This window comes from Dermacentor albipictus, chromosome 2, assembly GCF_038994185.2.
Source record: "Dermacentor albipictus isolate Rhodes 1998 colony chromosome 2, USDA_Dalb.pri_finalv2, whole genome shotgun sequence".
NCBI lineage: Eukaryota > Metazoa > Arthropoda > Arachnida > Ixodida > Ixodidae > Dermacentor > Dermacentor albipictus.
Genome location: NC_091822.1, coordinates 105,502,641 through 105,527,282, shown reverse-complemented (window position 1 = coordinate 105,527,282; position 24,642 = coordinate 105,502,641). Strand labels below are relative to the sequence as shown.

The 24,642-nt window shown below is 44.2% G+C and overlaps 1 protein-coding gene across 6 annotated transcripts in view; it reads left to right on the top strand.

Moving 5' to 3' along the window:
* LOC135919512 (citron Rho-interacting kinase-like) overlaps positions 1–24,642 on the top strand; it is a 134,292-nt gene that overhangs the window by 84,195 nt on the left and 25,455 nt on the right. For all 6 annotated transcript variants that reach the window (XM_065453387.1, XM_065453390.1, XM_065453388.1 and 3 more), the window contains 7 exons: positions 2,039–2,267; positions 5,107–5,247; positions 5,767–5,874; positions 10,107–10,269; positions 13,858–14,001; positions 17,670–17,867; positions 21,600–21,819. In XM_065453387.1, the coding sequence (XP_065309459.1) occupies positions 2,039–2,267; positions 5,107–5,247; positions 5,767–5,874; positions 10,107–10,269; positions 13,858–14,001; positions 17,670–17,867; positions 21,600–21,819 (1,203 nt within the window). The remainder of the gene's footprint in view (positions 1–2,038; positions 2,268–5,106; positions 5,248–5,766; positions 5,875–10,106; positions 10,270–13,857; positions 14,002–17,669; positions 17,868–21,599; positions 21,820–24,642) is intronic.

Here is a 24,642-nt window from a genome sequence, read left to right as displayed (position 1 = left end):
TAAATGGCAAGCTTCCTGTGGCCACTGTTATGAGATGATGAAGTGGCGATATTGCTCTGACTCAAGCAGCATGCAGCAGGATTTTTTTTGAATAGCATTTATTTCAAGCTTGGCTGGTGGCTGTTACAGAATGGAGATTGCAGTGGTTCTCTTTACAGAATTACCGGTTCTGGCTGAGCTGGTTTATTTATTTCATAAATGAAAATTACAGTCACTCTGATTTTTTGGACACCCTAGGGGTGGCGAAAACGTCCAAAAAATCAATGCAGGATTTTTACTGGCCTCAAGGGTTCAAATCACCACAGGCATGTTCGAAATAGCTCTGAAGGACTGCCAGTAGACTAATGAGGCATATCGGCACTTGCGCTGTGATTGGGCCTTAATTATACATGCGTGCACCCCTGCACGCGTCTATAATTAAGGAGTACGTACAGTTCCCCGTGACAATTGCCCCTTGTTACTCTTGGCATGCCTCACTGCAATACTTCACGTATGCTTCACCACTTAACTTCGTAACTTCGATTTTCGTAAACTGTCATTATGCAATGCGTCATGCCTTCCGAGCTTCGAAGCCATTGGCGAGGATTACAAAGGCGGAGTCAGTACCATTGCTAACAGTGGTGAATTGTCTTAAGGAAAAAACATGGCACCAAACAGCAAGACGGTTGGCAGCGAAGTTCGAAGAAGCTAGGCATAGTGCTGCCACGGTGGTGGCTATGGCTGCCAGTGGATCTGTGTGCGAGATAATCAAAATGGCAGCGGTGGTGGCTTCGATTAATACTATTTTGGACCTGTGGTCATGGCAAAAAGTCTGGAAAATCTGACAGTAAAGGTTTTCTTGCGTCTGAAATTTCGGATGTTCTTATACATTGACTCTATGGGGTACGTGGCAAAGGTGTCCGAATTATCGGGTATGTCCGAAAAATCAGGCGTCCAGAAAATTGGTCGTTGACTGTACAGTGAGACTTTGTTATAGCGAAGTCGCAGTGTACATGAGAATACCTTCGTTATATTGGATATTCGTTATAAGCGTAAATGCTAGTTTGAACAATTCACGAACAGGTCTATGTGAAAGAAATGCAAGCGTGATGCCTTCTGATGAGCCAGAAAACGGTTTCCAGCCAATTTCGATGGCCCGTCGCCAGCTTGCTGTGCTTATACGTGGCACATCAACAATGCTAAGTTACAAGGCACTTGCACAGTTGTTAACGGTACACAACGTGGCAGTCACTGTGATCACACGAGATTGCTTCACTGGTTTGCCCGCTGCAGGCCAATCAAGCCAAAACCGCTGACCAAAACGTGCACATGCACATTCAGCGTGTGCCCTTTGAAGTTGCTCCTGCCGAGTAGTACTTCACACTTTTGCTCCCAGGAATGCATATCTTGAGCTGAGAGTGAACAAATATTCATTTCGCTATAAGTGATATCATGCCATATCATGCACTTTGGGTTTTGCTATAGCAGTAGGATACTCTTTGGAATAAGTTGTGGCCAACCAAATTTTACATTTACATTGTTATATTTGAGAATTCAGTATATCTGTGTTCGTTATATTGAGGTTTGGCTGTACTTATTTCAGCTACGTTTCTGGGGAGTACACTGAACCGGGAACATTCTCAATTAATAAAAGTGGCTCTTTTAATCAGTGCAGCCAGCAACATTCTCCACGAAGCCGCTTGCACCTCATTCCTTAGCCATCTTGCATGCCTAACAAATGCAGCAGCATTGAAAGGGCGCCTAATTTTTTTGTCATGTAGCAAGCATCTTCTAAGAAGATCTTAATTTTGTGTATGTCAAGGGTACATCCACAAATGTTCTTGTGCATCTCTGATCAGTTGCACAATGAAGGACACATTCAGTGGAGAGGTTAAGGAACACACTTTAAGTTGAGGGCTGCTAGAGGGTGTGCCGAGTCAAGGCACTGGGTTTGCCATGTTTAATAAGATGGCCTGATACTGTTTAAAAAAGTTAAAAGATATAATAAAAAAAGTGCACATGGAAGTTTCATAGGATGGAGCCCGTTCACTTGATGCAGGCAGCGGCTGGAGGAACAGCTCCAGGATCGTGTGCAGGGCGAGAAGGAGGCGGAGGCAGCCCTGGACTCCCTCCAGGGCCACCTGCGTGAGCGGGAGGCCCTCCTGCGGGAGCTGAGTGACCAGATGGCCGACCTGAGGCGCCAGCTGGGCACATACGAGGCTTCAGCTAAGGCCTGGCAGCGCAGGGAAGCCGCCTACCAGCAGGAGATGGTCGCCATAAAGGAAGAGGTACGGAGCAGATCACCCTGCAATCATAGCTGGCATCCATGTAATCCTTACAAACGACATTAACCAGGCTTCAGGGAAGCTCTCTCCGAGTCTGATAGTTCACGTGGAATCTTCCCAATTTTGTCGGGCCTTATTTGTCTGCCACAGTGGTTTTGCCGCTGACAAAATCATTGCTGGTTATCAGGTGATAGTACCGCGTAATGCAGCCTGGTGAGCCTCGGTTGGCCTCTGAAGCACGAGACATGTGGCAGGATGCGCAGAGCCCATCACGATGAACAAGTTTGAGGGAGTTTCTTGGATACGGCTGTTGGCACAATAATTTGCTCGCCAGTTTAGACATCAGATCGTATCATGTATCTCTGTTTGAGCCACTGATTGCCGTTCTTTATTTAGGTCAACCAAAGTTAATGTTATTCTTTATATGTAATAAAAATACGATATGATGGGTAATTTTAGGACTGTAGTAAGGCAAAAAAAAAAAAAGCTCTTTCTGCATATCATATATATCGCAAACATCTACTCTACCTTTACAATATTTCTTTATTAAAGCAGCACTGCCATCTCATCAATTCTCGCTATATGTAGAGGATGTATTGTCGGAGGGCATTCAGTAGTTCGCACCTAAAGGATGCGCACTATGGATGCGCACTGACATAGTGAGAAGTTAGGGCGGCTCATAAAACAGGTAACCCTGTGCCTACTGGCCTCAGGCAAGCATGGCAATGCTATACTGCTCTAAATGAATGAGGACAATAAAATTATTGTAAAATACACATAAGTAACGCATGCGTTCCATACCTTGAGTACTGGAAAAGTGCTTCAGGTAGCTTGCTTGCGGTGAACGAAATGAAGGCACGAGTGGCCGCTGGTGGGGATCAATGAAGGCGATGTTATACCATTGCTATATGTCGTGCACATATAGCAATGTTCTGTTTAAAATGTTGCATGAAGCGTGGCAAAAGTGTCTTAACTATGCAATGTCATTCATATATCATTACAATCATTACTTTTTCTTAATAGTGATTTCCAGCACATTTCGGTGCAGTAGTTCAATATACACTGCAGGATGCAGAGAGCATTGCTGCTTTACATGGGCTGCCAGTGTCTTCGATTTCTAGGAAAGCTCCTTTCTTGGGACCTTGCCAAAAAATTCCTTACTGCTGCAAGTGCCAAACGACTTTTTTTTTCCATTGCCAGCCCTGGCTGCTCCAAGCTAGCAGTGGAAACTCCAAATCACAGGTGTACGAACTGTTGTGCCGCAGCGCTGTTGCTGGTAGTTTCAGCAGTCAAAATAGCTCTCTGCTTGCTGTCTCCATAGTGCTGCCGTCGTGACGCTCAGCAATCGGGAAATGCGATGGCATACAGCATGGTCACTGCTGTGGTGTCCATTATGCAGGTTTTGGCAAATGTTTCGGCACAGCAGGGATGCACGGGCATTGCAACTTCCATCACCGCTCCTGATGATGATGATGCCAAATGGTGCTTGCTACTTTGCACCACGTTTCAAAACTGAAAATGTGGCTAAGTGCTCAGAATAGTGGGGAAAACTTTGGTACCCAAACATAATAGGAGACAGAGACTGTGCATGTCAAATTCTGGAAAAAGAAAAAAGAAGCCTTGCACAGTTGACGCCCCTTAATTTGATTCTGAAAGTACCGATAAAATTAATCAAACTATCTGGCAGGTCCAATTACACAGGATGCAGAAAAAATGCCGAAATATACTGCTGATTAATTTGGCAGTGTTTCTCCAATTCTAAAGCGCCCCAGAGGTGAATGTGCTCCCGCTTTCAATGTGTCCAAATGAATAATTAACAAAGAAATGACAATAAAGTTCCTAAACAAAATAGAAGTCTAATGCGCACCTCATTTTTTTAGAATGAAACCAACGAACCTTACCTTCACAGAATTTATTTAGACCTAATGACCGGCGTCATCACTCCACACAACACTGTATTGCTGTCTATCAACCGCAGCATGTCCTCCGTACAGTCCATTGTATGTTTGATGTTCTCGCTTTATCAAGCGGCTCCGTAACAATTGTAAATGGGTTGGTGGCCCATGCCTAGACTAACCACTTTGCTAGTTTGTCCTGCAACGCGTGAAATTCTCTGGAATGGCAAAAAAATGCAAGGCATGACTTGTTGCCACTACATTAGCATGTAAAATAATTTATCTTGTGAATTAGCTTTTGTAATAAAAAACTAAAGCGGTGCGCCGCCACTGTTGTGCATCGCAAGAATTTAATCTGTCACCATCTAGTAGTGGTAATAATTATGACGTTGGCTAGGCTTGGCTCTTACGGTAGGCTGTTGTGAATGCCACAAAGGCAGTTTTGATTTCGGATCCAATTGCATCTCATTTCGTATCTTTCCTATAAAAAGAAAGGTGTTCGTTAGGATTGGATAAATACAGTAATCATTCGTTGTGAGCAACTGTTTTAACTTGAAAATCTTCTTGGGGCAGGCCGAAAATCAGCGTTTTTGTGGGAGATGACATCTTTTCAACACTGCCCCCTAAGCTCCACTAAGATAGACGCTGCCACTAAAGAGGTCACTGTCGAGGTCACCATAGGGGTCAAGTGGGTGGATGCAGATCGGTACGTACAAATGTATGGGCGCCGGCCAGGACTTTCAGTCAGGACCAAATGAAGCGAAAAAAGTTAATTAACTGAAGTCTACTGCATTATATGCAGGTTTTTACGGTATGTATGGCCTTTAGATCACGTGCTTGTTTTCTGCACTTCGGCTTCTTAGCTTTAGACTTTTCTTGTTAACCACTGCTTTGTTTCAAGCCTAAGTGGTCTTGCTCTTTGCCTATGTGGCCAACTGTCACTGCAGGCATCCCATCACATTACGACCATTGCATCCCTGAAGGCCAGCAACCTGAAGTTGAGCCGCGACCTGGAAGAGTTTGAGAACACCCACAGGGAGACCCTGCAATACCTGGAGAAAGTGGAGAGCGACATGGACGGACAGAAGGCAAGTCTCCGAACATTGCCCACTCGTCCTGGTGAAGTAACAGCACAGAGGCGGGACAGCAGTTCAAGGATACACATGTCTTCATGCCCTGTCGTTGGACTTTTTGTTTGCCACGATGAGTCACTCGCTATCTCGCAGGTTCATCTTGGTGCAAGTGTCCTGGTGCGACTTTCTGTAACTACAGCAGGAAAATGCTGAAAACCGAGGAGAAAGCACTAATTTGAAATGCTATAATCAATTGCACCACTAAACCTGAAGACAGCGTAGGCGTACAATGTTGTCATATCATATCATAAATGAATGTTTTTATAGCATAAATGCATACGAACATAGCTCTCCCCTATGTAGGACTGCGAATAGATAGCCCTCCATGATAAGCCATTTCAACTTATCACGGAGGGCTAATGGCAGATTCGGAACAAAAACAGATTGGAACAGTTTTGCGTTATCCTGGCCCAAGCTCGGGCCTCTCTCGCCAGCTTCTGCCATGACTGAAAGGTCCTGCTTTTTGTGCTGCAGAGCTTTGCTGAGACTGAAATCATGAAGTTGAACCAGACCATCGCACAACAGACAAAGCTGATCAACTTCCTCCAAGCCAAGGTCACCGAAATGGAGAAAAAGAAAAAGGTGAGTCCTGCCCAGTGTTTGGTGTTAAGGCACATTTTATTTGCTTTCGAAGTCAAGCTTGACCTATTCTTGCAGTGCGTAAAAAAAAGATGTTTTACATGTTAGCTTTCAAAGTGGCTATTCTAATTCCCATTTTTCTTAATGACACAGGAAGACCATTTTTAAGACGGTTGAAAGAATTGAAATATATATATATATATATATATATATATATATATATATATATATATATATATATATATATATATATATTATGCGAAGCATATTACGAGGGCTCAACCCAGCTCCTCAGGCGCGGCGGTGACCATGAAATCACGTGACACCGTGACGTCACGACAGAGGAGAACCGGCGCTCCAACTCCCGCCGTCGCTCGCGGCGTCGCGCCCCGCATCGGACGCGGTGCGCGTCGAGCAACGCAGCGTTCGGCGCGACAACGAAATGTGCGCCTGAGCAAGCGCCGCACGCCTGAGCCGACGCCGACGACACCGGCTTTTCTGCGACACGAGCTCCTTAACGCTGTCGCGTTAAAATAAAGGCTAGTATGCTTCGCATCCTGGGCTTAACCTTAGCTAAGCCACAGCCATTTTTATATATATATATATATATATATATATATATATATATATATATATATATATATATATATATATGTTAATTTCTGTTACATTTACTTTTAGACAAAAATGGGTGGCACGACTAGTCCTGCAGGACTTTTCGCAGGCTTCTTTCACGCTTGGAAGAAACGTCTATGTAGCATGTATTAAGCAACAGAAAGCTGGATTTGGGAATTTTTCAGGATGGTCTACAATTTTCTTATTGACAATTTTGCTTTGAATATGATAACTGAGAAGTTAAATAATTAATAACAACAAATTATGCAACTAGGCAAAATACCAAAAAATTCTCTTACTTGTTCCAAGCAATAGTAAACAACAATGCCTTGGTTCCGTCTAGCAACAAGACACTCGCATAATTTTAAATTTTGGCACAAGCTACGTGGGACACCCTGTGTACTGTGCGGCTCAATAGAAAAAGCTCAATTAATAGTTAGTGCTTTGCGTTGTCGGTTTTTCCCGTGCCATTGTCTCTAATGTTTTGTCATAATGAATTGAGCCTCCCATTATGGTGTCTCTCATGTGGCCTGTTGTATGTCTGTGACACGTACTGTGCATATAATTTTATTTCAGAATAGCATGCTAGGCATGCTGTGAGTGAAACATTTCCAAGGTTCATTTTAGAGCTCTCTCTATCAACAAATCAACCGTGCGAATGCTTGTGACTTTATCAAAGGGGCACTTCTAACATTAGGACTACAGGTATGTGCAAAGACATGTTAGCCTTATATCGCAGTACTTCTATATATTACAGTAAAAAAAAAAAGAAAGTTGCAGCAGTGTTAGTCGTTCAGCTCAAATTGATAGAAAGCGTGGTGTGCTTTTATTTTCACCTTTCTTTCTTTTTTGCCGCCATATACAGGCTATGTGGGTAAGTAGGACATCAGCACAGAAAACACCGAAGCATTCTGGCTGTGCTCCATGCCTATGTCGCTGCTTTAGGCGTTCATTATTTAGAGCACTGAGCTTCTGATGCTGCACACGAGAGCTGATATGCTGTCTGGGGTCACTACACACTTACCGTAAACACCTTACCAGCAATGACTGCCAGGTATTCTCATGATGACAGAGCACATCTGTAGGCATGACTCGCGCACACCACTGGTTGAGCATCACTTCTGCATCGCGACCACCATTTCAGAGGCAGAGATGAGGCATGGCATCACCTCTCCACAAGAAAAATACAAAAACAAAACAAAAAACACTGAAAACCCACAGGTATGTCGTGGATGTTGCGATTTTCTGGTTGCCATATTAGACATATGCAGTCCTACCACAAATCTCATAAGCATTCTATTTCATTGTATTTTGGCCAATACGCTCACATAAATATAGCATGCCACAGAGGAACTGCAGACTTTACTGAGCAAGTGTACCATAGCTGACTGAACTAGTATCATTTACCTGTGTGTGAGCTTACTCTAGTGGCTCCTCTTTACAGGTCAGTCTCCATCAACTCGCCCCTCGTGGGTTGACTTTTTCCTCATCGCCTTAAGCTAGTGGCTGTATTACTCAACACACAGAATGTTTATAGTCGTCAGTTGTGATGATAGTGATAACATCTCCCAGTAACATCAATACAAGATATTGAGCCTTGACGGCCAGGTTTGACGCAGTAAACAAATTTCAAGTTTAGAATACACTGTCTCCATTCTGTGATATGATACCGTATATACTCATGCAATGGGATGAAAGCCACATCCAGAACTTTGTAAAAAAAAAAAAACACCTCAAGAAGTATATTTAAAAATCACCCATGTATAAGCCGCACCTCTGATTTTGGAGAAAGGTGGCACCTTATCTGTTATGTGGTGCAAGAATTCCGAAGCAACTTTTTTTGTTTTTATTCAGTATCAAAACAAGGCAGCCGTGCCAAGTTTTCGGCGCCTTCAGGTAGCAAAAGTGCAGTTTTTGAGATTTAGCGGCTGCCTCCAAGACGCTGCCGTCGCTAGTCTGTGGTGCATCACCATTTATTCCAGCCGGCAGGTGACATGCTACGGGAATAGCCAAGAATAGCCAGAATCAGCACAAGCGAATAGTGTAGTTCAATAACGGCAAGTACCTCTGGAAATATTTACGGAAACAAAACATGTTTTTTTCTCTGTGTAATAGCGGCATCCCCTATATTACACCCCAATCTCGGGGAAAAAAAAACAACCTGCGGCGATTACACGAGTATATACGATATCTTGGCTCTTGTGTTTTCCTAGTTCCTGTGTCTCTTTTTCTAGTGTATACTACAAAAAAACATCACAGAACTGCAATGTATAATTTTAAACGCCATTACTCGGCTGCTTCCACACTGTGTTATTAGCTGAATTGCCGGTCGTAATTGTGGTGCGTGAGTCGGGCCTACTGATCTCTGTACTCATTGTCATCATGTGAAATGGATGGCAGTTGCTGTAACTGCACAGCTCATATGGGAGCAAGCCTAATGTGCATGCACATCCACGAACACGTGCACAGTCACAGATGCAAAGAAAATTTAGGGGTGCATTGAAAACAATCTCCTAGGAGCTTACATTGTTCAATTGGGGGCCAACTCATCACACCTCTTCTAAGCTGCACATTTCTCTTTATGCAGTGGTATCTGTTACAATTGAGTGTTGTTGTAACAAAGTCGCATACTGCACTAAAGCACCTTTGTTATATCCTATACGGTCGAACCCACTTATAACGATACCGGTGTTAACAATATATCGGTTATAACAATGAGAAGCTGCTGCACCGTCAACTTTTGTATGTTTTCCATGGTGAAGTAGACAGCCTACTACAATGCCCCGATGCCACATTATCGGTTATAATGATGAAGTCTGGCTGCTGGGTGTCCATGCTGAAAGGTAGTGAAATGTGAAATCCTTGAAACGAACAAAGAAAAACGAGAAATTAAAGCCGCTGAACGATGGCCCCAACAGCTTCCGCGCACTCATTTTCCAGCCTTTTCCGCACGCCTCTCTCCCGTCTTCCTTCCAGCCCTCTGAACCCTTGCACCTGATAGCATGTTCGTGCATGCAACACAGCACAGGGATTTCATCTCCTGCGTATTTGCATGAAAGATGTCATGGAAATGCGTACAATGACATGTCACTTTAAGGGCTACAAAGAGGCCCAGTGTAACATCACTTTTGCAAGCTTGTGTGTTAGGCGTGCACAAGAAAATAAAAGAAATCATGCATTCGGTGGAAAACTGTCCGGTCAGGGAAAAGCATGATAGAAAGATTAGGTAACCGACCAAGTCAAAACATAGATCTTAGGATTTGTGTTACATAGGGAATTCCTCATTCTTGTTCCCTGTGGAAGGTTTCCTCAGCATGAGGGTTCCACATGGAACAAGAATTTGGTATGAAACAAGGGTTCTGTATGGAATACTTGTTTTGTATATAACTCTTGCTTCGTTCATAACCTGAGGCATCAGAAGATTTCTATTTTGATTTGGTCAGTGGCCAGATCTTTCATTCAGGAAACCTAAATCACCAGAAATAAACTTTTCCATCCGTGAACAAATCTCGTAACAGGGAAATTAATATTCACTGTTTCATCCAATTCACAATGTGTTCATGTTCAGAATTTCTTGGTGAAAGAGAGGTCCTGCTTTTTTGCCACTGGCACTTGTGCAGAAGCTGTGGGGTGGCCGGGGCAAGGACGGCATCTGCTGTGGCACAAACCTGACACAGACGTCGACACTGGAAAGCAGCCTGAGCAAATACCAGTCGAAGTGTCGTCAGCTACAGGACGCTTTAGATCGCAGCCACGCTGAGTCCATGAGGCTACGCCAACAGTGTAAGCAAGCCGCACCTTGACTTTGCAGTGACAACTGAAGAGAAGCACTACATAAGTTTAGATTGATAAAGCATTCTTTCAAAACACTAATTTCATTAATTTTGAGGTGAGAGGTTTAACACTATAAAAGAGAATTTTTAAAATTTTTCTCTGAAACCTTGGCACTAGTACTTCAGGGTGACATTGTGGAATTCAAAGCATCTTTTTCATGTTTGGGCTGCTGTGGCTCAGTACGAGATTTTGAAACTTGCTGAGTTCAATCTTTGGCACATTTAGAATAACTGTAGTCAGTCTTTGCTGATAAAATGTTAACTAGGCCTGAACATCATCGTCAAAATTGATGACATTATGCCAAGCTGATGCGGAAGCTTCAAGGCAGTGATCACCACCCATCTTTCTTGCATCCTTTGTGGCGTACTGAACCTCCTCTCGTGGTAGAAGTGGCTTTTTTGGTTTTGTAACAACGTAATTTACCAACAGCCAGCTCAAATTATTTTTCTCTATAGTCTCCCTTTAAATGGATCATGCTGTAGTATCATACACATTCTGAGATCTAAAGAGGCGTGTATTTTAAAGTGAAACTTTCTTTGCCTCTTCCTTTGAGTTTCCCACTGCTGCTGCTGCTGCTATTGCTGTCTGGCACACTGCTTTGTTCAGAGCGTGTATACAGTACAAGAGGGCGACGGAGAGGAAAGGCAAAGCGAGAAACTCATTTGAACCTTTGCACTCTGTCGAATATGCTCAATGCCCTCTGGAGGTCCCTGGGCATCGCCACATTAGCCTCTTGACAGCTGTGATTATCTGTGACTCCCCGCAAAAGCATTGCAGAAATTGCAGCGCTTACCATTCTAGTAACGTGCAAGCCCAGAGGGAAGCTAGGTAGAATGGTAGAGAGTAGGGGGGGGAGAGGAGGCAGAGAATGGGTAGAAGCGATGCAGTCACGAAACGAGTGAATGCCTTGCCACTGTTCACTCGCAGTTTCCATACACTGGGATGAGGGAGTTGATAGGGAATAACTGACGTAAGAAGGCAAGGACATGCTACTACTACAGACACGACTGCGGTTGTGGGCAAATGGGATAAATGTAAGTTCAAAGTATGGTAGGATATGTTTCTGCTGTTTCTGAAAAAATAAATGGCATACAAATTTGTCAGTCGGACAACTTACACAGGGCATGCAGAAGCAGAGGCGCGTTAAAGCGCACCGCGTACGGTCTCAATGACACTGTGGAAGGGATTACACGTCAAATCAATACTTCTGTGCCTGCCAGCCACGGTAGCTTTGCGGCTATGGCATTGCTCGAGGTTGCGGGTTTAATCTCGACCGGGGCATCCGCATTTCAGCGGGGGCGAACTAAAAAATTTAAAAAAAAGATCATGCACTTAGATTTAGGGACACGTTAAAGAACACCACGGTGTAAAATTTAATCCAGAGTCCGCCACTACGGCGTGCCCCATAATCCAATTGTGGTTTTGGCACATACAGTCCCACAATTCAATTAAAATTTAATACTTGTGCCACAATGCGATGTGCCATGTGTGGCAATGAATATGCCCAACCTTCTCAGTGGTTAAGAAGTATGGCGCACAAAAATGCCTCAAGCAAACACCTCGCCCCGTGTGTTCTGTGTACTGCACAAACAGCAGTGGTGCACGCAAGGTAGGTAACATTTAGCATCAACTCGTGACTCTCGTGTTACACTAAATGTTAAAGGAATGAAACATTCGTCGTCAACATCACCGCTAATTATCGCTAATCAAAGCAAACGGCACAAGAAGCTTCGCTTACATCAATTCCCACAGTGTGTGGGATCCGCATATCTTTTTCTGTGTCTACAACAACAGACCCACATTTGCTTATATTTTTCAGACATCAGTGGATCACCAAGATATATTTTTCCAAAAGGCTTTGTTTCTTGGACACTATATACTGTTTGGACAGCATAGTATAGCATCATGGGTAGCCCTTTGTACACTTGTGGATGGCTGCCAGAAAAGAACAAAAATGCTACACATTGAATCAAAGGACCCTAAGAGGCTTAAACAATGAATTAGTAATTATGGCATACCAAGTTTGCTTCTTGTATTATAGGCAGATACAAAAATTTTCACGGGTTGAAGCAGTTATTGGTCTTATATGACCTTTGGGCTTGTATGACCTCATCTTCATGTGAGTGAGGAGAATTAGGGGATCTGTGGGGCTTGATTTTTCGTTAGTTACAAACACGTAAAGAAAACAGACAATGAAGCCAAAGAAAGCACAGGAAAACTATTGCCTATGTTTAATTGAAATGTTGAAATAATAAGAAAACTGAAAATTGAAGTGGACCCCCCCCCTCCCCCTCATAAAAGACTTTGTTTTGGTGGTAACCAAACATACATCTCCCACGTTACACATGTGGTGCTTTACCAATCAAGCTACCCTGGTGGCCGTCCTACCGTACACTTTCTTGTGTATTTATGTGTATGTGTACAAAGGTAGCCTTGTGAATGTTAGCATAGATGGGACAGATACCGGGCAGATAAATCTTTTTCTATTATTGTGGCCTGAAGATTGCCCTTTGTAATATAAACGGGCGAATCGGAAAGTCCTTGCCCCTATGTTTTTTTTTGAACCATATTACGGCTCTAAATGCAAAGTCAACATATATCCATTCCCAGCAGTGGACCTTTCTTGGACTGGCCCGGCCTTATCTGCCTGTAGCTTTGCGGCACGGCGCTGTTGTCAGTTGTTGGAGATGGCGGCTGTGCTTCACATGTCAACGGCATACGAGCAACGAAGTGTGATTCATTTTCTATGAAGCAAGGGTCGGACGCCTATCGAAATCCACAGGGAAATGCAACCCACATATGGGGAAGGGTGTCTCGCTTTGAGGAGTGTGAGGTTGGGGTGTAGCGAGTTTGCAGAAAGCCGTGAAGGCTTGCATGACAATGAGCATTCGGGGAGGCCGTGTGAATCGCTGACTGATGACATTTCTCAAATTTAGTGCTGCAGTGGGACAAATGTCTTAACCGGCGTGGGGACTATGTGGAAAAATAGTGTAAGCTACGTTTAAGCTACGTGAAAAATAGTGAAAAATAGTGTAAGCTAAATAGTGTAAGCTATATATGTAATTACCTGTATATACCTAATTTTGGCAAATAAAAATAGGGGCAAAGATTTTCTGATTCACCCTCTTATTTAGCTTCATGTTATGTGCAGGGCTTTATGACAAGTAACCCACTTCTTCATTCTTCTTTAAGCATTTATTAATTTGATTTTCTACAGGTGTTCAAGATTCTCTTTGAAAGGTTCTGTACATTGCATCGTGCCATGAAAACAGTAGCGTTTTTCTTTAAGGCGTGGTTGGCAAGGCCCTGTCTTATCTATGGCATCACGCCCACTTATTTCAAACCTCTTGAATTATGTGTATTGGATTGAAAATTCTCTCGCTGATGGGAATTGCATAACAGGGATCCGTGCAAACTACTGGGTCTGTATTACTTTTGGTTGGCAGTGCCTCTGATCACCATACCTATTGCATATTGCACGCAAGATATGCGCAAGGTACTGCATTCCTCTTCATTTTTTGACACGTGTTACTGCAGTGAACCAGACAATGGCAGCAGCCGAGGCTCGGCAGAGCAACCCTCAAGCATCCGAAACCGCTGCCGTGCCAACTTCTCCCAAGAGCCGTGCACTGCTCACCGCACTGACGCTCTCTCCGAGCGTCAGCGGAGCTGCGCGTACAGGTACAGAGCACCTTTAACTCAGTTGATCGGTTACGTCACGCCAGTCAGGTCACGTCACTCGAGTCACGTCAGTCAGGTCAAGTCAAAACGCTTTTTTTTTCTAACACAGAAAACAATTGCAGAAGTATTTCGACCGCTGACGTGATTTAAAAATTTGCAGCTTAGCTGAAAATGCCACCCAGCTAAACCGTTTCTTTTGGTAGGCGTAAGAAATTGTCCCCAACAGGTAGCAAAGTGTTATTTCTTCAGGTGGAAGAGGGAAATGTTACTTGCATGACCAACCACCGTGATCATCAGTTGGCGGGTGAACGAAGTTTCCTCTGATGACTTTTTTACGATCTATTTTATGGCATATATTGCATCTGTGAGATTGAAGCTAGGAAATGATGAGGTTACATTCGCTTACACCCCCATTACACCCCTATTTCCTCCTTTGCACACGCGAGGTTGAGCCGCCATTGTCGACTCACCGTCGCACGCTTTCGCTTGCACACACAGTGTACGGCGCGCGAGGACGATGTTATAGACGATCCCGATCCGTAACCTAGACTTTCCTCTAGGTTGCGTAGCTTTGCCGTGTGCTCAGCGTGCACCTTCGTACTTTCGCAAGCTTGGAGCCTGCACTGATTACATGTGAGGTGGCAGATGCCTGCTCCCTAGCGAACTTCTTCCAGCATCACAAAGGCACAGAAGGATCTTTAAGGTCATTAGGTGAGATTACATGGGTGGTGGCTGCTCACCAACTTGCACAGAAGCTTTAAACATCCATCACGAACTGGATGAAACCAAGAAAAAGTACCATTTGAAATCAGTTTTCTATTAACTTCAGCTAAATAACTGCTATTTATGTTATTTTTCGGCCATCTTAAGTTGACTTCATTTATCATTTTGAAGTAAGATATTTGGACGCACCTGGTCATGTTGCCCACTATTCTTCTAAGACGAACTTCTGATAAGATGAACAAATTTTCATGGTCCCTTCGAGTTCGTCTTAAAGGGAGTCTACTGTATGTAAATTAGTATTTTAGTTAGTGGTCCTCCAAAAAGACTCCCCAAAACTTCTTCCAAAAAGACTCTTCCAAAAAGTGTGCCATGCTGCAAAAAAGCAGAGAAAAAAAAATGAAAGCAGGGCCCCAGAAGTATGCGTCACGCGATCCCCGAGGTCCGGTATGGGCAAATGCAGGGCAGGAACTTCGCTTGCAGAGGCTAGATGGGGCGAGTGGAGAGAGTCTTACTTGGCAGTGGAGCTCACCTCCTGAAATCATGGGTTCGCGGCACTGAAATATTTCTATCTCGGCTATTAATGAGCCAATTTGAAAAATTTTTCCCGGCAGAACGCTCCCTAGAGGACGCGTTACAACATCCAGCATACAACCAAAGTTGGTAAGGAGCCTTTTAAGGTATGGCTCTAAATGCTTAAAGATTCATGTTTTGCAGTCACTTATACAAGCTATGCGGTACTAAGGCACCTGTTATAGAGTTAATACTTTGGTTAAATTATGTACGTTCTCTCAGAACTACCTTCAGGCACCATTTCAAAAACTCTTAACCTGTGATTCCATTCTCTTTTATTCCAGCGAACATTGTGAATTCAAGTTTACTAGGTCTTGGGCATGGTCTTGTGCTTCATCAGTCTTGAGCACAAAGTTTCATCTGGCATTGCTTATCAATTATCCACCATAATAACCCCAGAACATGTCACCAGATGAGCACTTTGTATTTTGAAACCTTGTGATGATTGTGAGTACAGTGGCATGATGTTGAAGCTGAGATGCAGAAGCTATCTTTAAATAACAAAGGCCTTTACCAGCTGAACACCTTTTCACATTACACTTGCAGCATATTCCTTCATGCTGGCACCTTGCAATGCGACCTTTGTTTTATTTTTTTTCTTTCTCTCTCCTTGTTTTGCTGCAGAATATTTTTAACAGCACTTTTGCACTGAACCTGTTATAAGTCCGTCATCTTCAGAACAGTGCATGCAAAGTGTGACACAAGACCGCACTGTCGACATTACATTCCTTTTATTTCTCTTCTAGTGAAGAAAAATTTCATTCGTGCTGCTTCAACGATGAAGCAGCACCAACTTTACCAACTTTAAATTTTACTTGCACAGATTTTGCACAGACTGGGCATGTTAAGACCTGTTAAACCAGCCCCTATTGAGAACGAGGGAAGTAAGTGCACTAATGATTCTTACCATGGTGCATAGCCACACAGCATGGCACAACTCCGGTAGGCTTGTGCGCGAGCCCTGAGGTTGTGTCGGGGAGATCTCGCCGGGCCCAGCTGCGCCATCCTGCGCGGCACGCCGCACAGTAGAAATGAACGCACTAATATTTCACGCTGCAGCGCATAGTCGTGTGGCTCACGCAGCCAGGCATGCGCAAGAGAGGGAGGTCAGTGGAAAATTATGATAGTGAGCTGCTCCTTCTGTGCACGTGCACAGCTAGGCGTGATGGTAAGAAAGACCAGCGTTGCTTGACGACGTATTCGATGCAAGGATGTGGGAGTGTTGAACTGCTGCGGTGTAGGAGTGCAGACCCCTGCGGAATGCAATGTACTCGGCGTGCAACTGTTGGGTACTTTGTTAAAATTTCGGAGACAAATGTAGTTTGTTATATCAATTGGCAGGACAATTTCACTTCGTTGAAAGGAGGTTTGAAATACAAGTACCTCTGTAGGGATTTCAGAGGGAATTTCATTTACTTCGGTATATCCATTATTTTGTAATATCTCGTTTCGTTATAAGGAGGTTCAAGTCCAACATATCCGATATTTCGATCATATCCGATATTTGTTGCAGGTGCTAATTCTTTGCATGCTGATATTTCCCATAAACGTTCTGGATCTACACTAGAACCGTGTGGATACTATTCCATTACATACGATTTCCTGGTGCCAATGCTCATCATAGAGAACACAAAAAATTACCAAATTGGGTTACGCTTATTTTTTGCCTGCTTAAACGTTCAGTACATCGCCAAACTGCGACCGTATAAGTTTTCTGGGCACTAGATTGCATGTAAACAAAAGAATGCGTGAGTTGCACCCGATCGAAAACAGTAGCCGCCCGCTGCATCAGCTTCCCTGCAATACTTGCTCACCTATCTCACATGAAAACATCAGTACGCATTCAGGTTCTTGTTTTGGTACCAGCACATCTCCTCTCACCTCATCTCATCTCCTCTCTTAGTAAGCGATAACCCAAACACACCGCCATTCCCTCTTGTAGGCGACGCGGTGCGAGCGTCATGTTATGCTCCAGCAGCATCGTAGGCATTGTATTCCGATGTCGCCAACCAGCTCGATTTCATTTTGGGTTCCCGTCGCTGTCTTAAAACACCACAAAATAGGTAAACGAGAAAACGCGTCTCTCGCTGCAGCGATTCGTGCAGCACTTCGCAATATCTAGATGTCAGCTAATGTTGAGTCTGTGAGAGTTTTTAGTTACTTCAGATCGCACGTTTTCCCGGTTAACACATATCTTGCGTTTTTTTTTTTTTCAGAACATATAAATAAGGTTCTACTGTACCTAATTATACCTAATAATTTATTATATCTGCATTGAGTGTGATTACGTTCAACTGTAATATCATTAGCCCATGTTTGGCTGTAACTAAGCAGCCTGCCAGACTGTCTCTCTCTCTCTCCCTTCCTCCTCGCAGAGGTGGCCAAGGCCCAGGTGTCCCAGGAGGATGTCGGTGATGCCAGTGGGGAGAGCAGCAGTGCGCTTCCCCCTCCGTCCCTGCGCATGCAACACAACATCCCTCACCGGTTCCACGTGGTGCTGTGCATGCGCCCCACCAAGTGCGCCGCCTGCCTCGACGCCATCCACTTTGGCCGCTACGCCTCTCGGTGCCAAGGTATGCGCGGGGTGCTTGGGTGCACGTGGTTCAGCCACTGCCAGAGTGACAAGCGGCACAGTGGAACCCAACTGATGCTGTCAACGCGTACATTGTTTTAGTTTTTGCACGTGATTGATTTTTCACCGATTTGTCACTTTTACCTACTCGTTGCTTGGCACAACACACCTTCGACGTTGTCACCAACTCTGCAGTAAAAGACACCTGTCTGATCAGATGGTGCTCGCAGCGTGGTTGGCATTGTGCATTCTTGAATTGACGCGAGCACAAGCGGTTACTCAGTAATGTACAGTGAGACATGCGTACAGTGAAACCTAGTTAAACGGTAGTAGGCCAGATTCGGAAAAAGTACGTACTAAACGGCAGTACTGCTTAGCCGAAATAGCATGAGATCGCCTACTTACCTGTCAAAAAAGGGAACCCGGAGATAGTGTGATGAAAGGGTAAAAAGATATGCAGTATTTATTTACTTCGCGAAATAAAAGTGCTATTCTCGTTTGATGCCGCGGCGGCCTAGTAGTGACGACAGCGGCCTCAAACTTACTGAAGCTGCGAGCCAGCTTTTCAGCCATCCCCCTCTTCTCGGTAAACACTCGCATGGCAGATTTCTCGTTGGCATTACGTATTCTCCATGCATGCGCGCGGTAACACTGCAGAAGTCACGGGGCACCTTTTTCATTGCGGGGTGCTGTTCTCGTTGCGACGATTGCATTCATGGGGCTGACGTAACTTGCATCTTCTGCCACTCTCGGGCCTGAATCACCCGTGCTATCGCTTCCCGTGTCGTCCTCATCACTGTCGCTAGGCGACACTTCGGTAACAACAGATGCAACAATAGCGAAAATCGAACCTCGTAGCCAACATCTATTGGTGGTCGCAGCAGCGCTGCCGAGCAACTTCTTTGCATTCCAAATGCCACACACTGTAGTCAACAGTAGACCCATGTCGCGTGCCAGTGCTGACTTCTTTGTGTCACGTTCGATAGCACGAACAATGTCTAATTTTTCTTCTGTGCTGAGCATCCGGCGTCTTCTTTTTATCCGAGCTTCAGCAATAACGCGAGTCCTTGCTTGCACGACGCCACAACGCTCTCTGGCACGACGCTGAAATGATGTTGATGTCGATGTAGCTTCACGCACAAACGTGCAGGGCGCTTGGAGGCTGTTGTTCTGAACTCTGAGGCTTGTTCTGCCGGGCTGCCCGATGGAGACTAAGTACCGCCGTGTTTGCGCGACGAAAAGTGGAAACACTATGTGTTAACCGATACGTACGCAATAAGCTGGTACGGTTTATGCGGATACAAAACACATGTTCAATGGCCGCTGAGTCGGGGATTTGACTTTGCTACTTTTAAAATAGGGGTGTGCGAATATTCGAAATTTCGAATAAGAATCGAATATTTTCCCTATTCGAGGAGTATTCGATTCGAGAATGCATATTCGGAAATTCACGAATATTCGAGGACGGCCGAACAACGGTGGAAACGGTGAATATTCGGATAGACTGCGAATAATTGAACAATTAACCAATTGCATGCTTGCTCCGCATTCTCCTAAGAACATGTTTATTAACCGAGAACTTCGCATGATCCGCTCATTATCTGTATGCTGTGTTTCAGTCTATCTGCTTCAGGCCCTTGAGACATGATCAGTTTCGGTTTATTTTTCACCACTCTTTGTAATTCCAATTATTTTTGGAATGCTCCATCACCTTGAAGGTTGCAAAGGCAACTCGGGGTTTGCTAACGTTGTTGCAAAATGTATCAAGACTCTTTGTGCGGAGTGCGAATTTGATGAAGCGGGCCGCCTAGGCATGTTTCTTGATCCGTGCTTTAAGGCCACAGTTCATCAGGCATCTGGTCAGGTGATCTGTCTGAAAGACCTTGTGACAAGGGAGCTCCAGGCAGCTGTCGTGGAACGCAGTGGGGACACTGCCATGCCAGCGTCGACTTCGTGTCTACTGGTCGCATCGAGTGTATGGAATGCTTTTGACAATCTAGTGATGAACAAATAGACGACACATTTGGCATCTGCCCCAGAGAGGGAAGTTCCAGACTATGCGGAAAAGCCTCTTCAGAAAAGGGGCATGAATCCTTGTGAGTGGTGGCAGTCCGTTGGCCGCTTCAGGTACCCGCCTTTAAGTGCACTCGCCCAGAAGTACTTGGCGATCCCTGCCACCTCAGTTCCTAGTGAAAGAGTCTTTTCTAGCAGTAGAAATGTGACAGTGCATAGGGAGCGTTTACTTTCTGACCATATTGAACAGTTAATTTTCCTTCACGACAAGCTGTAACAAGCGTTTTACCTGACTGAGAGAATTACCTGAGTCCATTATCCATAATGAGTACCTCTTTGATTTGAAGCAACCTTGTAAAATGCAATATTATTTTTAAAAGGGTAATAAAGCTATTGTTACCACTCTTGAAATTTTTTAATACTACACATGTATTCGATATTCGATTCGATATTCGAAGAGAGTTTTTCACCTTATTCGTATTCGATTCGTATTCGAAAATTGCAATATTCGCACACCCCTATTTTAAAACGAAACTACTGTTTAAGCGGGTACGGTTTAACGAGGTTTTATTGTAAATAGCAGATGAACTTGAACCCTCAGATAAGATGCAACGATTGATGAGTGTGCTTATTACTATCGTTATTTGAGTATTGTTTGTCTTTATGGGCACAATCTTACCAATTAAGCAGTGAGGTTCTCGACTCTGTGCTTCTGGCACTATTTCTTGCTTCTTGCCATCACGGCATTGTGACAACACATTCGCTGTTGGCTGCTCCCAGGTGTTAGTTACTTTTATTTCGCAGTCCCGACGTAAAGCTCATTGACTCATGCACTATGTTCTCGTGAAATGTGCCATTGTTCTGTCATGATTCCGCATCTTTTGCCACCTTGAAATGAGGCAGCCACATAAATTTATCAGTGCAGAGGAAATATGGAATTATCTGCATAAACGTGGCAAATGGCCCTCGTGTCCATTCACACTAGTTTACAAGTGGCACGGTGTACTGTTGTCATTGTGTTTAAGGCACAACAGCAGGAAGTAAGTGATTGTCGGTCCTAATGAACATGTCTCTGTGCAATTCAAATGATTGTGGATTTACTGCAGGTGTGACCACTTCTCACATAGTGTGTTGGGTGTAGCAATCGTTGTTGTGCTACAATCCTTTCATCAATGGAATTGGCATCAATGGCAATGGCATAAACGACCACCCCCCTCCTTTCTTGTCTGCATCCATTTGCTGTCGCCGTAAATGCGTCTGAGGGCCGGCAGCCAACGCACTATTCACATAGCATTTTTGAGCCTGCCATGTAAATCTAAAGCTGGTCATGTGACAGGTTGCTGAAGCTGCTTAAAGAGACCGATGTGCTCCTACAAATGGCTTTCGGAATGGGGGGCTGCCACACAGTGTTTCGCAAGGATGGCAAGCTATAGGTCATCCTGTACGCTCGCTTTCATTGGTGAGGCGGTTTCTTTGGCTCCCTGAATGTTGTGCAACCACTATGACTAGATATATGTTGGTTTGGTATGAAGCCGTAACTTTAGTCGCCAAGACCCGACGACACAGTCTGTGTTTTGTCACGCTGTTTCCTTGCTTTCTAGCCAAGCATGCTCAGGCAAAGCACTGAAAGTGTTTCCAAAGAAGTAGTTTCCATAGAGGCATTATGCTAGCTTACTGGGCCATTTTATTTTCCTTGCCTTTTCTTCTTATCCCGCTGCAGAGTGTGGTGCAGTGTGCCACCCGAAGTGTTCCACATCCGTTCCCAGCACGTGCGGAGTCCCTGCCGAGTACGTGCGCAAGTTCTCGGACACCATGGCGACCGAACGTTCCTTGAGCACCACGCCACCGTCGACGCCCGGACCACACGTCAAGTTCGCCCCGAACGTGTGTGAGGTGACATTTGACAGCTCGCTGCCCCGCGGCTGGGTCAAGGTGCTCAGGTGACGACCATTCCCCCTGCACCGCTAGCGATCATCATCAGCCACCACCATCATCACCTTCTCCACGCCCTGCTTTGCCGCATTTCCTGCCTTGCTCTGATCTGTGCAACGCCGCGCATGCTGCTTACCTTTCACCTTGTTTACATGCCCTCTGCTTATTTTGCTGGTGCCTGGCTTCTGTGGCTTCTGTTGTGGACTTTCCCCACACAGCATGTATGCCGTGCACTTTGTCACGATTGACAGCCTCAGTTTCTGCTCTCATGTCTTCTCTGTCCTTACCTTTGCATCATGTTGATTGGTTCAGACTGTTAGACTGCCAATAGTACGTGATTTGAATCTGTGCTTCTGTGAACAGGCTCTCACGAGACTTTGGTTATTGTAATGTGGACATGCTTCCACTATGCAGCGCTCGTTTGGCATTCTTGATCGCTTCGTAGTGTCCTTGTAGTATGTGCGGTGTAACGATGCACTATTTTATGTTTGCAGGCACTGAGTGCTGCAAGTTAGTGCTTGGCGAGAAGCATGTGTTTGCTGTGGCCATCCAGTTGTGTTCATGTATACGAGATGCACGATGCCAAGATGCACATTTTTCCATTGTGGTTTACATTAATTAGTCAACTTTTTTTCTTCATATTTTAGTTAGTTTCATATCACCCTTTGTTTCAACTCTTGATTTTGGAGTTATGCAAAGATTGGTAACCAAATATATGTTATACGAGTTCTAAGTCAAGTTCCTTTCAATAGGTTATCTTGTAGTACTTTATTACACATTGACTTGGTAAGATAGCCAGTTGTTCAAACAACTGCAGCACACAACCATACCATGATGGGAATTCACAGCTGTTTTGTAAAATTTAGGGCAATCATCAAGTATTGCATTGTGGGAGTTGTTGAATACCTGTGCTTTTTGTTGATCATAAGTGATGTCAATTTTACTTATTTGTTTGGTAATAAAGGAGTGCATTTGCTTTTGTCAGCAAAAGTGAGATTGATATAATCTGTTGCTTGTATAGTAGATTCTTGTTAATTTGAACTGCAAGGGGACTGGAAATTTATTCGAATAAAACAGAGTTCGAACTAAGGAGGTCAATAACGTATGCAGTACGGCGTACCAAACCAAAGCTGTCACTGGGCTCGCATTGAAAGTCTTCCATCAGTATGCGATAACTTGTGCCGGAAGAAGCCTGGGTTCCATACAAAGTTTACGTGCTGTAAGATTGTGCCTCATGCGCGCCGTTTGCTCTGAGTGCGAGGGAAAACGTGCGAGGCTGAGCCAAGGAGAATGGCGGCAACAGAGTGTGCACTGTAACATGATCAGGCAAACGCTAAGGTCTCCTTCCTGCTCCTTTTAAGCCGGACGGGAAACGAGGGCGTGCGCTGCCCTGCTTGCTCTGGTTCGGTCTCGGCTTCCTATGAATCTTACCTCATCATTTTTACGGCACATGACGTTAGGGTAGCTAGCGACGTACCAAGCCTTAATTTTTGTCATGGGTTTGTCCAAAAAGTGGTCTATCTATTCAAGTATATAGGTCCTTGCCGGGATCAACAGGGCAATTCTAATTATGCATCACTCCGAATTAAGAGGTTTAAAATTATTGATATTTCACTATATCGTTATCGTAATGTTTTGGCCGTATGCTTTGTGCTCCTTTAAAATAGTAAGCTCTTGGGCTAATTGGTTTGACATTGTGTCTTGCAAATCGGAGCACAGAAGTGTTCCGGGGAAAGGAGACCAAGACAGTAAAGATGCTCTTCGTGAAAGTCTTTCCTGTCTTGGCCCCCTTTTTCTGCAACACTTCTGCGCTCTGTTTTGCAAGACATTATGTGCTCCTTGTTCGTAGCTACATTTACATTGTTTTGCTCTGTGTGAGGCAGAGTTGCTTAGTGTGCAATGCATGAACCACCCTTCAAACTTTAAGGAATTAGGAAGAAGTTGGTGATGCTGCCGCTCGCTGCAGAAAGTTCTTTTGGTGCAGATCAACTAAAAGATATTATTCAGAGCCACGTATAAAGTAAATGTGAGTTTAGCTTAATACTGAGTAGAAGTGTGTGCTTACATTCTAACGTATATACATGTGCACACAGTTTAGCCTACTAATCATTACTAAGTGTGTGTTTGCTTACACACGCATGCCCGCATGTGCACACACACACACACACACACACACACACACACACACACACACACACACACACACACACACACACACACACACACACACACACACACACACACACACACACACACACACACACACACACACACACACACACACACACACACACACACACACACACACACACACACACACACATTATTAACTTAGCTTAGTAACCAGTGCTAAGCATGCATGTTTTCACAAGGTTTAATTGGCTTGGCTGCAACGTCTTGTTGAAGATTCATTACATTCAGTCAGGAATATCCTGAATTATTAAATACTGTACAAAATGTGCATAAAGAAGGAAGTGACAAATTGTGTATGGTTTGGGCCTGTTTAATTTAATAACTGTTCTAAGTGAGTCCCGTCAGGCAACAAGTAAGATGGTATCTTGTTAGCAACACTGTTAAGCTTTACTAAGGTTGATTGCAAGATCTTGATGCTAGTTGTTGCTTGCCAAGGATAAGCTGCATCATTGTCGACCATATTGGCTACCTATAGCCACACTTCCTAAATTGGAAGAAAAGAAAATACAAGTGCTTACGTAAAATGTTCGTTTTATGTGACCTGTTAGCTTGAACTGTCCATATTGCTCCCATTCTGATCTTATATAAGTTCCACACAACCCTACTGGCTTTTTGAAGTGTGGGTCTGCCTTAAGTGT